The sequence below is a fragment of the Salvelinus alpinus genome, chromosome 13, assembly GCF_045679555.1.
Source record: "Salvelinus alpinus chromosome 13, SLU_Salpinus.1, whole genome shotgun sequence".
Lineage (NCBI taxonomy): Eukaryota > Metazoa > Chordata > Actinopteri > Salmoniformes > Salmonidae > Salvelinus > Salvelinus alpinus.
Genome location: NC_092098.1, coordinates 29,786,288 through 29,799,639, shown reverse-complemented (window position 1 = coordinate 29,799,639; position 13,352 = coordinate 29,786,288). Strand labels below are relative to the sequence as shown.

Genomic DNA, 13,352 nt, shown 5'->3' with positions numbered 1-13,352 from the left:
AATGGCGTTACCAAACATTGAGAAAATGTTGTCAGAACTACTACTAACCATATTACAAACACAGTTATGTGCAACAGGTAAACCACACACATGGGCATGCTTATACTGACAAAGCTAGGAAATACACACATGCACCAACATTTCACAGCTTTAGGCACACAGATGCATTTTGAAAGTATTGGAATAGGGTTTTATTCCCTATATGTGAGCTCTGTATTGGAGTCATTCTTTAATTGCCTGTTTAAATTGCGACTCCTCTCAACCTTGACCTGCTGTACTTCATCTGACCAAGTGGTGGCAATATTGTACAATGTACAGGCTGTCATTCAGGAAGGGGCCTATACGCTGGCCTTGGGTCAGTTACGCCTTTAACTTCTGATAATAATGGTCAGGAATTAGAGAGTGTAAGTTGATCCTAGATCTGCACCTATGTAGATGTAGCCCAGCAGAGAGCAGTAGGCTTGATGCATGCTGTTCTGTCACAGCAGCAATGATGAAGGTAGATAGATACATACAGAGGACCTCAATGAGAGCAGGTCACATAAGGTCATGAATGGTTTGAAAATGCAAGTAAACACAGTTTGTGCATCTTTTTTTTGTGACAGTTTAATTTACCCACCTATAACACTACATATGTATTTTTTTTGCTACTGGAGAGCAAATTGCCCAATTAGTCACTTTTTCCACAGAGGTCTCCAGAGATTAATTGATGTCAATACATGACATATTCGCTTTGACCGTGCGTTTGTGAGTCCAATGTTTAGTCTGGTTTGGAGCTGGAAGAGAGCTGACCAATATGTAGAGACAGGCACGGCTCCCCATTGCACAGACAACTGTAAAAGCATTACTCCTGTGTGAGCAGGGTCTTCCATCCCATCCTGCACTGTGGTTGTTCAGACACAAGGGGGTGTATTATACATCTAAAATGTTATGTATGCTTTGCATACAGACTGATCACTAGAAAAGACAGCAATTTCAGATGTTTGAAAAGGTCCTGAGAAAAACGATTTATGCCTTCCTCTTCGCTCACCCACAAAAAATTAAAAGGATTGCCCAGTACAGGGAGTGAACTCGTGATGTTCGGTTCCGGAACACTCTGCTTAGACCACTGGGCTACGAAAGTGCTCTAGCAAGCCGTGAGAATATTGATGATACCTCATGGTAATAGTGTCGTTTTGAATTATTTTGTTTTAAGCGTTCCCCAAACCACAGCCTTAACCACACGGAATGAACACCTAAACTTAACCCTTTGAGTTGTTTCTGTTTTAAACCTGTAACCACGCGGAACGAACCCTGTAACCACGCGGAATTAACGCTTATTTTTTGTTGTTGACGTTAATCCATAATATGTCGAATTTCGAAGGGAAACTATGATATCTTGTTAATGTATGACACAATCTTCTCATTGAACCACTGGAGGGAGAAAGAGGCACTCCTATGGGCTTGAGTCACATACCTATCACGCAATCTTTATATTAGGAATGACATGCACATTAGACCATGACACCTCCCGTCAACTTACCTCACATCAACATGAAGCCACGTCATGCAACATGAAGCCACGTCATGCAACATGAAGCCACGTCATGCAACATTACATCTAACACAATACTCACATCAGGTCACATTGAGAGTTAGTATTTGACTTACCCTCCTTGCTTTACTCTGGTACTTTACTGCCTTCTTGGTGTCAGACACGGCACTCTCTACATAGTCCACTGAGTGCTCCACATTGTACTCTATACGATCTATCATCTCCCCCTGGTAGGGGGGGGGGGGGGGGAGGGAGAGAGCGAGAGAGAGAAAGATAAGTTAAATTGAGGAGCATGGAGAGTGAGGGATTTCATTGTTGTAGGATTCTAGGTTAAACTTGGAACATTGCTATCCTAGAGACATTATACATCAGAAGTAAGACTATAGTATCTGAGGGGTGATAGACTGGTTTTTACATCAGAAGTTAATGGTTATCTGTAGGAGCCAGATGGCTTTGGAATGTGCTGGGTAGACAGGAGGCAGTGACAGGATTGCTATAGGTGATACGGGTGGAGATCTTTGGATTAGACATCAAGGGGGTTGAGGTCAGGTCAGATCCCCTTAAGGGAGAAACAATGGTTTATTACCCTATCACTTCGTCTTCCTGGCGAACCATAAAAGATTTAAGGATTGGAGAGAAGGAGGAGTGCCTAAATTGGAGTATATATACATACTTGTGGTGGTGGAAACGTTTTGTCTGAACGCAGCTGTTTTGACCCTCTGGGAAAAACTAAACTTGGTTTCATAATGTCCGTTGAGTTTTCTACTCTGAGAATTAGATCCTAACAGGGTTTTCTAATTGGTATGTGTGTAGTCTTAATTTTTGTGTGTTAGCCAGTCGTTGTGTATAGAGTCCTACCTGGCTCTCCACCAGCATGACCATATCCATGAACATGTCATGAAGTTCTCTGATGCTGTTCTCCAGCTTGAAGATCTCAGTGTGTCTCGTCTCAATCTCATTCATGGCCTGCTGGGTGATGTTGGAGTCCATGATGATCTAGAAGAGACAGAGACACAGTTCATGTGTCATCACACACTCATACCCACTCACAAGTTCTCCCCCTTGTAGGTGTGGCATACTCAGTTGGAATGCCACACCTCGCCAACAGAGAGATATCTTGTCTTCTATTGTGTATGATTCTCAGACAATTGTATGTAATTGCCTGTGTATTGGCTCGTTGCGTGTGTGTGTGGTCACTCACCCTTGATGTGAAGATGGCAGGATTGTCACTCCCCAGCATGCTCTCTAGTTCCTCATTAGTTGTGTTCCTACCAGCTACAATAACAAACACAATCCATGGAGTTGGTCTTCAACAACAGCAATTGGGTATATGTAGCATAATAGAAGACTAAACATTTTTAAACAGCAACACATCTCAAAGTGATCCAACTGGGAATGGCCAACGATAATTGAGAAAGACACACCGAATATATTTTAGCTAACTAAGTAAAAAGTTAAACATGTTGGCCACCGAACCACCACACACACATACAGACACACAATTTAACGAACACACACATCTATCAACACAGTGTTATATCTCATTTTCCTTCTCCCAAGACATGTTGATGGGCTGCCTACAAGGTGGCGTGGGCCTGTCATTGTGACAGGCTAAAGGAGCCTTCTCAGGGCTGCTGTGTGTGTGCGCGCACGCTCTCTCGCCACTAATCACGATGGCAGAGAGTGGGCGTCCACAACCCCATCAAGGCAAATGGGCTGGGGAGGTGACAATCAGATAGAAAGAGAGCAAGAGAGAGAAAGAGGCGTCAGTGTAGGATTAATCACAGGCTAGTCTCTCATCTGCCTGTTTCCATCTCTGCCTTTTTCCATCTCTGCCTCTGCCGAACCCAGCCCCTGATGGGAGACCCACGCAGCCTGTTTCAACGGCAGTATGTCAGATTTCCTGTTTGAAAAAGCTAAGATGGGACTGAAAAAACATATAATAGTTTATGAACTACCTTGGCGTAATGAGTTTATGGTGCCTCCTATTACCTATTAATAACATTTGCTATAAGCATTCATAAAAAATGTTATATTATATATTCCTAATAGAATAGGACTGTCTATTGGTTAGATCGGAATTTTGCCTTCTGCCTTTCCCAAAACACACATACGTTGAGAGGCGGTCAGCAGCAGTGCAGCATCCCTAGATGGAGAGCAATTGTATGCAAAAAGTGCCTTACTCAAGGGCACAACGGCAGGAAATGATACATGGAATTAGAGACGAGCAGCCTTCCAGCTGCCAATTCAGTTCCATTCCTATTTTTGTGTTGCCTGGGTCTTGTGTGCAATTAAGTTGAAAGATTAGTGGAATCTGTGTGGGTAGCTGGACAGGTAGGATGACTGACAGTGAAGGTGAACAGGTGGTCACGTTTCAGGTGACAGGAATGGATGAGACTGAGGCAGGAATTCCTTTAACCATAAAGTGGTATATTTACTGAGTAGTCTGTGCTGCATAACAAAGGAAACAAAATAACATGTATCCAATCAAATTCATAATCACAAAGATCAAATCATAACAATCATTCATTATTAACATAATTAGGAAATTCAACAATCCAGTTCATTTAGAAGTCAATAGTAATCACCCGTGAGTCATTTAGGCTCTTAACTATTTATCATAAATCATGAAAGAATACAAACAGTGAATGGTCATTCAATCTATAATCCCCTTTAGTCTGATATCAAAGTCGATCAGTTAGCAAACAATGACGTTTCTCATTTCACCCTTTCAATTGTCTTCATGTGTACATGTAATTAATTTAATTACATATTAACCATATCGATTGCATAATTGGCCTATGAGGATCCGTAGGGCCGCGATCATTGACAATTCACATTACACGCGCTCCGCGATAATAACTATAAACAATAACTGATGGCCCACTCTCCCGATCGCAACAGATAGTTCAGATGAAAGGTAACAGAGTCGGTGGATTTACGTGGATTCATGGACGCACAGAACTTCTGGAGCAGACGGAGAAAGAGAGAAAGCAGCGAGATCAGGCGATGGCGTTTTCCTCCTTTTATGTGGATGAGATCTGTCGGTCATTGCCACCTGACCTAATTAAAGCGCCCCTGGCCCAGCTGAGTAAGTGGCCATGAATTAAAGGATTATTCCACCAACTCCATGGGCCTTTTCTACAAAGTGCTTTGCTCAAGGTCCGCCTCTCTAACCTCTAGGTTACTGCCACCCAAATGCATTACACATACCTTTTGATGAATACGGTATGGGCGTTTTTGTTTCACTCAGTAAATGTGTCTTAGTGATTGAATTCATCCAAACAGGAATCCATGGGAACCTGTTGTAGAGTTCTATAATGGTTGTATTACAGACAGATTAAGTTAACAGCATCACTATTTGAAATAAAGTATGCACACGCAACATTGCTTCCCTGTCGTTCCACAGATTTCCTATGCCTGCTAGCAAGAAGCAGACATGTGTTCGGGATATATTGTGCATCTGTTGGCAATAGGGGGGCCTAATTCACTCTTCCATCCAGGGGAAAATGTATATTTCAAGTCTGTAACCTTAGTGATCGACCCTGTGATTCAATTGCTGTCTGCGTGCTGTGGCAGATAAATGGTGAAGCTTTACAGTGGGGTGATCATCTACTGGCTGCTAGTGACAACAATTAATCAGTGCTGGAAAAAGGCCACACCATGCGATGGCCACACATATGCGTACAAAGACACACACACTTGTGCTGGCACGCATACACACATATAGACATAAGGCCTGAAAAAAGACCTCTGCCTCCCTCCCAGTGTCCTTCTGTCCTCCCACTTTTGAATCCATCAAACCTCAGCCATTGCCATACCCAATAACAGTGGCTCTCTCTTTCCACTCCCGTTTCGGACCATGTGCAGCACTTCTTCAAGAAAGGCTGAATAACTCACGTCGCCTGTTTGGCAAATTTGTCAATTTATAAACCTAGAGGTTTAGGAGGTAGCGAGTAGTGACATTATTATATTTTTCCCAACATGTTAATCTGCAAGTCCTAACCTCTTGGTCCGGCTAAGTTATGAGTGCACACTTTCACTAATTGCCATTGGGGGGAGTGAGTGTCATGAATGACTCATTCCTGATTGGCATGGACAAAGTAACACTTTCCGTGGCAACCCAGCATCCAATCAAACTTTATTTTCCACATGCGCCGAATACAACAAGTGTAGACTTTACCGTGAAATGCTTACTTACAAGCCCTTAACGAACAGTGCAGTTCAAGAAGAAAATATTTACCAAGTAGGCTAAAAATAAAAAGTTATAATAAATAAGTAACACAATAAAAATAACATTAACGAGGCTATATACAGGGGGCACCGGTGGGGGGGGGGGTCAATGTAAATTGTCCGTAGGCAATTTTTATGAATTGTTCAGCAGTCTAATGGCAAGGGGGTAGAAGCTGTTGAGGAGCCTTTTGGTCCTAGACTTGGCAATCAGAACACAGCCAGTGTTTACCTACAGTTAGAATGTTTTTCTTTGCATCATGTTGTGATTGAGGTCTGAGTGTGTGTATATATGTGTGTGTGTGTGTGCATGCACATATGTGTCCATATGTTTATGAGTGTGTACACACACACTTCCACTATGGATCTGTTTACTCCTCTATTCCCAGGTGACCCCCAAGGCTAGCTCTTGTGTATAACAATATATAGCTTATGCATAAAACACTATGGCTGTATAAAAATGTAACTTATTTTACCAGGATGCCTCTCTCAAATTTTGGAAAGAGACCTGTGAGATGTGTACAATGCTTTATGACTTTGTATATCACTCTATAGCTATGTCACGGCTGTGTATGACTGTGCAGTGTGTGTGGAGGTTCAGTTGTAGGGTTTCTGTTTTCTGCTCCGCCTAGTTCAATATTGACTCAGCGCCCCAAGCACTTCCTGGCTGCAGAACACCTGCGGCTCACCTGGGAGCCATGATCTCACACACACGCACACACACACTTGAAACACAGGCTAGCAATTGCATATCTTCTTGAGAGAAACAAACAAACACATTTGATTCATATGAAGTTGTAAATATCAATACACGTTCATGTTAGGCGACCAACAGCATAAGCAACAGCATGGGCTCCCGAGTGGCGCAGCGGTCTAAGGCACTGCATCTTAGTAAAAGAGGCGTCACTCCCTGGTTCAAATCCAGGCTGTATCACATCTGGCCGTGATTGGGAGTCGCATAGGGCGGCGCACAATTGGCCCAGCATGCGTAGTTAAATACAGGTTACATAAAAATAAATAATCTGTAACACCATGATGTGACTAAGAGTTTAAGGTGAAGGACCAAGGCCCAAGAAAAAGAGAGGATCATTATTTAACCGCAAGAGTTGGAGAACATCTCTAATAATTTCATTCAATTTCTCCCCATTCTGCTTCACGTCATTTGCTATGGGTGTCATCTGGAGCTGAAATTACAGTGCGACACACACACGTCCAGAGAATACCGAAAACATTTTTCTATGATCGCTCCAAGGTTTATTAAACGCAGTCTAAACTGCATGAGTGAGTGGAGAAATTCATTTCAACAAGGATATTAAAATAAAAGACTGAAATGATGTCGTCGGCCTCCTCACCTTGTTTATTGCTATTCCCATGATGGCTTTCTAAACTAACCGGATCAATGTCTGGAGAGTTGGCTTGATTTGTCAATTTTATACGTCACCAAATCAGTTGTCCTGTTCAAAGTTGACTACACAGCCCTAAAGTTGACATGATCCACCTGCCTTCTATTACGCATTATACATTTCCTCGAATTATGCATGTGGACAGATCAATTCTACATAAATATATGCTAATAAATTAGCATACAGATACACCAAACATTAGGAATCCCAGCCCCCATAAAAACATTCTGCAGCGTCACACAATAGAATACATTTGAGTCTTATGAAGTAATTCTAAAGTCAATCACAATGCTTTATTAAGAAGTGTAATAGACTACTGAGAGTATTGTGATATTATGCAACCTAATCCAGTGACTGTCATGAATTTTGGGTTGACAATTATGATATTTTAGTTATTTTACAGTCAATTTTCTATTTTTTTGTTCAATAGAGCGAAAAAATGCATCTTCTTTCTGTTTGCTAATATTATATATAGGCCTAATTCAACTAGTGCTAATTCACCACCTGAAGAAGTGGAAACTCAAAACACAGTTGCTAGATTTCTAACAATAAATAAACTCAGCAAAAAAAGAAACGTCCTCTCACTGTCAACTGCGTTTATTTTCAGCAAACTTAACATGTGTAAATATTTGTATGAACATAAGATTCAACAGACATAAACTGAACAAGTTCCACAGACCTGTGACTAACAGAGATGGAATAATTAGTCTCTGAACAAAGGGGGGGTCAAAATCAAAAGAACACTGACATTCCTTTCTTGCAGGAAATCACGCACAGAACGAGCAGTATGGCTGGTGGTATTGTCTTGCTGGAGGGTTATGTCAGGGTGAGCCTGCAGGAAGGGTACCACATGAGGGAGGAGAATGTCTTCCCTGTAACGCACAGCGATGAGATTGCTTGCAATGACAACAAGCTCAGTCCAATGATGCTGTGACACACCGCCCCAGACCATGACTGACCCTCCACCTCCAAATCAATCCCGCTACAGAGTACAGACCTCGGTGTCACTCTCATTCCTTTGACGATAAACGCGAATCCGACCATCACCCCTGGTGAGACAAAACCGCGACTCGTCAGTGAAGAGCACTTTTTGCCAGTCCTGTCTGGTCCAGCGACAGTGGGTTTGTGCCCATAGGCAACGTTGTTGCCGGTGATGTCTGGTGAGGACCTGCCTTACAACAGGCCTACAGGCCCTCAGTCCAGCCTCTCTCAGCCTATTGCGGACAGTCTCTGAGCACTGATGGAGGGATTGTGCATTCCTGGTGTAACTCGGGCAGTTGTTGTTGCCATCCTGTACCTGTCCTGCAGGTGTGGTGTTTGGATGTACCGATCCTGTGCAGGTGTTGTTACACGTGGTCTGCCACTGTGAGCAAGATCAGCTGTCCGTCCGGTCTCCCTGTAGCGCTGTCTTAGGTGTCTCACAGTACGGACACTGCAATTTATTGCCCTGGTCACATCTGCAGTCCTCATGCCTCCTTGCAGCATGCCTAAGGCACGTTCACACAGATGAGCAGGGACCCTGGGCATCTTTCTTTTGGGGGTTTTCAGAGTCAGTAGAAAGGCCTCTTTAGTGTCCTAAGTTTTCATAACTGTGACCTTAATTGCCTCCCATCTGTAAGCTGTTAGTGTCTTAACGACTGTTCCACAGGTGCATGTTCATTAATTGTTTATGGTTCATTGAACAAGCATGGGGAACAGTGTTTAAACCCTTTACAATGAAGATCTGTGAAGTTATTTGGATTTTCACGAATTATCTTTGAAAGACAGGGTCCTGAAAAAGTTTCTTTTTTTGCAGAGTTTACATGTGTTGGGGAAACAGTAAACAAACAAATAGACAAACAAAACTGGGCAAATAAAACCAAAACAAATCAACCCATTCATGCGGTGTGTAACTATGTAGTCTGTAATGTCATCATGCACAATACCGTATCACAATTCCTGATAAGAGAATATCAGGAACACACACACACTCACAGAGCACACTCACAGAGCACACTCACAGATCTCCAGTTGTCTCAGGATGCGGCCCTTGCAGCGTTCCCGGTAGTCCGACTGCGTGGCGTTGTATGCCGACATCACCTCCAAAAACTTCCGAGACAACGTGGAATGCTGACAGAGAATAATGCAGGATGTTACATTGTCCATCAAGAGTTAATGCTTTCCAATAATATCTAGACTTATACATACAGTACAACAGGGATGGCAACTCCGATCTTGAAAACTCCAGACTCAGTTTTGAAATCCCCTGCAATATACACACCATAACCCATGTGTCTTACGTATCCTCAGATCTGCAGACGACCTGTTTAAAGCCTCCTCATGCTCTATGGACTGTTCAATGCCTGTAGGGAACAGAGAGAGAGAAGAAAAATATATCTACCAGTACCACTACCATTTATTTAGATGGTCTAATTAATGAAGAACCAGGTTTAGTTTGGTTTCTCTGTTTTTCTCTCCCCTCTCTATGCTAAATAATGCATTTGCCTGAATATTCTACCTTTAAATGTGACATAAACTTCAGCCAGATTCTATAAACAATGGTTGTGCTTGCAAAATACTTTTTTATCTTGGAGCGCACTTTGTTCGCAAACCTCTTTATGTGTCACGTTCCTGACCTTGTTTTCCTTTTGTATAGTTGTGTTTAGTGGGTCAGGACGTGAGCTGGGTGGGAAGTCTGTGTTGTTTGTTCTATGTTAAGTGTCATTGTTAATTGACCTTGTATGGTTCTCAATCAGAGGCAGGTGTTTGACGTTTCCTCTGATTGAGAACCATATATAGGTAGGTTGTTTCACATTGTTTGTTGTGGGTGGTTGTCTTCCGTGTCTGTCGCACCACACGGGACTGTTTCGTTTTCGTTCGTGTATGTAGTCTGTTCCTGTTCGTGCGTTCTTCGTATATTGTAAGTTCGTTTGTTCAGGTCTGTTGACTTCGTTTATTATTTTGTAATTTCTAAAGTGTTCTTCGTGTTTCGTCTTTGTTTAAATAAATCATTATGTATTCATCACCCGCTGCGCCTTGGTCATCTCTCACCTAAAGACGACCGTTACATTATGTCTGTCATCAGCTGTTCCAACTCTGCCTTCGTTTCTGTTGAGAGAAACAGTAAAAACATCTGAATAAAAATCCTGTTTCACATTTGTCCTATTCAGGTCAACACGATTGCAACATACGAGTTTCTTTCTGTTTCTCCCAACAAAGCCATGACGTCCTCTTAAAAGGTCCAATGCAGCCGTTTTTTAAAATCTCATTATCAAGTCATTTTTAAAAGTGATGTAACAATTCACAGATATGCATTGGCACCGATTCAAATGTTTAAGTTACAAGTGTATTGGTCCCTGGACCCTAAACCAATCCAAATGTAGCATTCATCAGAACATGGATTCAAAAGTTCTCTAAAATATTTTGCTCATATTACATTCTTCATACTTTCCGAAAATACGTCTCATCTTTTGTGACAACTGATACGTCCTCTTCTTCAGTGTCGAACTGCATGTAACTGTGTTGACAACCCCAGGCAATATCACTACTCAGTGAGCACTCTGCCTAGATTCGGCCGCTAACCAACCTGCTCATCTGGCTATATTGGGCTTACAATATATAAAACATTTTATTGTTCAGGTTCACAGTCAGCAATACTTTTGCTTTAAACAATCAGTGTATATGGTCATTTTTTGATATACAGGGTAAAGTAGATAATTTCATAAAGAGGACAGAAATCACTTCTGCGAGGAAAACTGCATGATTGTAACCATTTACAACAAAGAAACAAAAATAGCCTCTTAGCAAAGAGCAATTTCTCAAGCAATACTTTTGCTAGGACTGTGGGAGTAGTCTGAGTGGGGAGGCTAAAACTGAAAACAAGCTGCTATTGGCAGAGAGGTTTGGAACTCTCATTTTTATTGGTCTCTTGACTACACTGAACAAAAATATAAAATGCAACAATTTTACTGAGTTACAGTTCATAAGGAAATCAGTCAATTAAAACGTATTCGTTATGCCCTAATCTATGGATTTCACATGACTGGAAATACAGATATGCATCTGTTGGTCACAGATTTTAAATGGAACCTTAATTTAACTAGACAAGTCAGTTAGGAACAAATTCTTATTTACAATGACGGCCTACACCGTCCAAAACCGGACGACGGTGGGCCAATTGTGCGCCACCCTATGGGACTTCCAATCTCGTCCGGTTGTAATACAGCCTGGAATCGAACCAGGGTGTCTGTAGTGACGCCTCAAGCACTGAGATGCAGCGGCTTAGACCGCTCCGCCACTTTGGAGCCACAAAATATACCTTAAAAAAAAGGAAGGGGCGTGGATCCTAAAACCAGTCAGTATCTGGTGTGACCTCCATTTGCCTCATGCAGCATGACACCTCCTTTTGTATAGAGTTGATCAGGCTGTTGATTGTGGCCTGTGGAATGTTGTCCACTCCTCTTCAATGGCTGTGAGAAGTTGCTGGATATTAGCGGGAACCGGAACACAGTTATACACATTGATCCAGAGCATCCCAAACGTGCTCAATGGGTGACATATCTGGTGTGTATGCAGGCCATGGAAGAACTGGGACATTTTCAGCTTCCAGGAATTGTGTACAGATTCTTGGCTGGATGTGGAGGTCCTGGGCTGGCGTGGTCACACGTGGTCTGCGGTTGTGAGGCCAGTTGGACGTACTGCCAAATTTTCTAAAATGACGTTGGAGGCAGCTTATGGTAGAGAAATTAACATGAAATTATCTGGCAACAGCTCTGGTGGACATTCCTGCAATCAGCATGCTAATTGCATGTTCCCTCAAAACTTTAGACATCTGTGGCATTTTTAAACATATGAGATGCTGATATTGAGTCCAACTTCCAGAGAAAAATGGGGCTGACTGAGGATGACCCCTGGTTTGCTGTGGGTGAGGTTGTGGAATGACAGAAGTTAACAAACAACAGCATGATGAAACTAACATACATGTTGTCCTCCCATATGAAGGTTTAAAGTTCCTGGGTGGCAAGGAGCCCACCTGGTATAGGATAGGTGTAGCAGGGAGGACCAGATAGTTTATAATGTTTTACTATGTGTTTTCTAATATCAATGTTTTCTAAAATTAATAATTTTGTTTTTGGTGAGTGACACCCTAGCGGGTGTCAAAAGGGGGAATCATAAAAACACCAATAAACTAGAGCTGTGTTTTGAATGTTTTTAAGGGTTTAAAGTTCCCGGGTTTAACTACAACCTGGTATGTGTGTCTTGATCATTGAACATGATGGTATCTTTTTCTTAGTATTTACACCCGCTAGGGGTGTAAAAAAGGGGATTGTGAAGGATGGTTTTGTTCTCTTTTTAACAAAAATATATGCCTTATAGAAATAGGAAATGTTAAATCACAAAACATAGTGTGATTGCAGAAAAGTTGTTGATAATCTAGGGTGTCGAATGTGCTAACCACGAGGTTGAGACAAGATGGAAAATTGTCAGCTACACAACAAACACTTCCGGATATCTGGATCCTGTGTGCTGTGCGGCTGGGACCAGCTCAGGCACCACCGATAGGCTAGCAAGTTTAAACCACGCTAAGCCTCTACTGTGATAGGCCAACTATGGAACTACCTCTGTCCCAGTATAAAAGAAAATGTCTGTACTATTCTAGTCAGTTCCCTGCTTTACCCTGCGTGGTGATACAGTGAACCCGTATATACGAAAATTGCATTTACCATTCTGAGCTTATGTTAAATAAAAATACTTCAAGTATATTCGGTGACTTTGAATCACATTTTATCCTGATACCAGATTCGATTGACGCAACCTTTAACATTACCCATATCTTACTCTTGACTGAATGATTTTAATTTTATTGTCCGAAGTGTTGAGGGGCGGGCGCGCGCAATGGGTGTATATCAATCGAGAGCGCGCGATAATCTCGAGGAACAAGATCGAATGCATTTCCTTGTCATTTAGAAATGTGTAACTACTTTACTTTTCTTTTTTAACTAATTTGCAAAGAATCATTTCAGTTTACTCGCTTTCAGGATTAAAAGATACACAAATTGCATGCTACAGGCTATAATATGGCAGACAAATCTTAAATATGTCTACTTTCCAGATTAGGAAAAATAAAAACTGGCATTCAAAATTACTGTTTTGGGAACAGTTCATATATTATAAGAATTATGATAGATTTTTTAAAGTTATGTTTT

The 13,352-nt window shown here is 41.8% G+C and overlaps 1 protein-coding gene across 3 annotated transcripts in view; it reads right to left on the bottom strand.

The window, feature by feature from the left end:
• The window catches only part of kctd7 (potassium channel tetramerization domain containing 7), a 29,709-nt gene extending 16,404 nt beyond the window's left edge, over positions 1 to 13,305 (bottom strand). For 2 of the 3 annotated variants that reach the window (XR_011667652.1, XM_071340024.1), the window contains exons 1-4: positions 9,168 to 13,305; positions 2,736 to 2,809; positions 2,393 to 2,530; positions 1,651 to 1,761 (exon numbers count right to left, since the gene is read on the bottom strand). Coding sequence is in view for 2 of the 3 variants with exons in the window: in XM_071340024.1 (XP_071196125.1) it covers positions 1,651 to 1,761; positions 2,393 to 2,530; positions 2,736 to 2,809; positions 9,168 to 9,312 (468 nt within the window). In the remaining variant the exon portion in view is untranslated. The remainder of the gene's footprint in view (positions 1 to 1,650; positions 1,762 to 2,392; positions 2,531 to 2,735; positions 2,810 to 9,167) is intronic. The other variant, XM_071340025.1, reaches the window with a different exon arrangement.
• Positions 13,306 to 13,352: the final 47 nt, after the last annotated feature.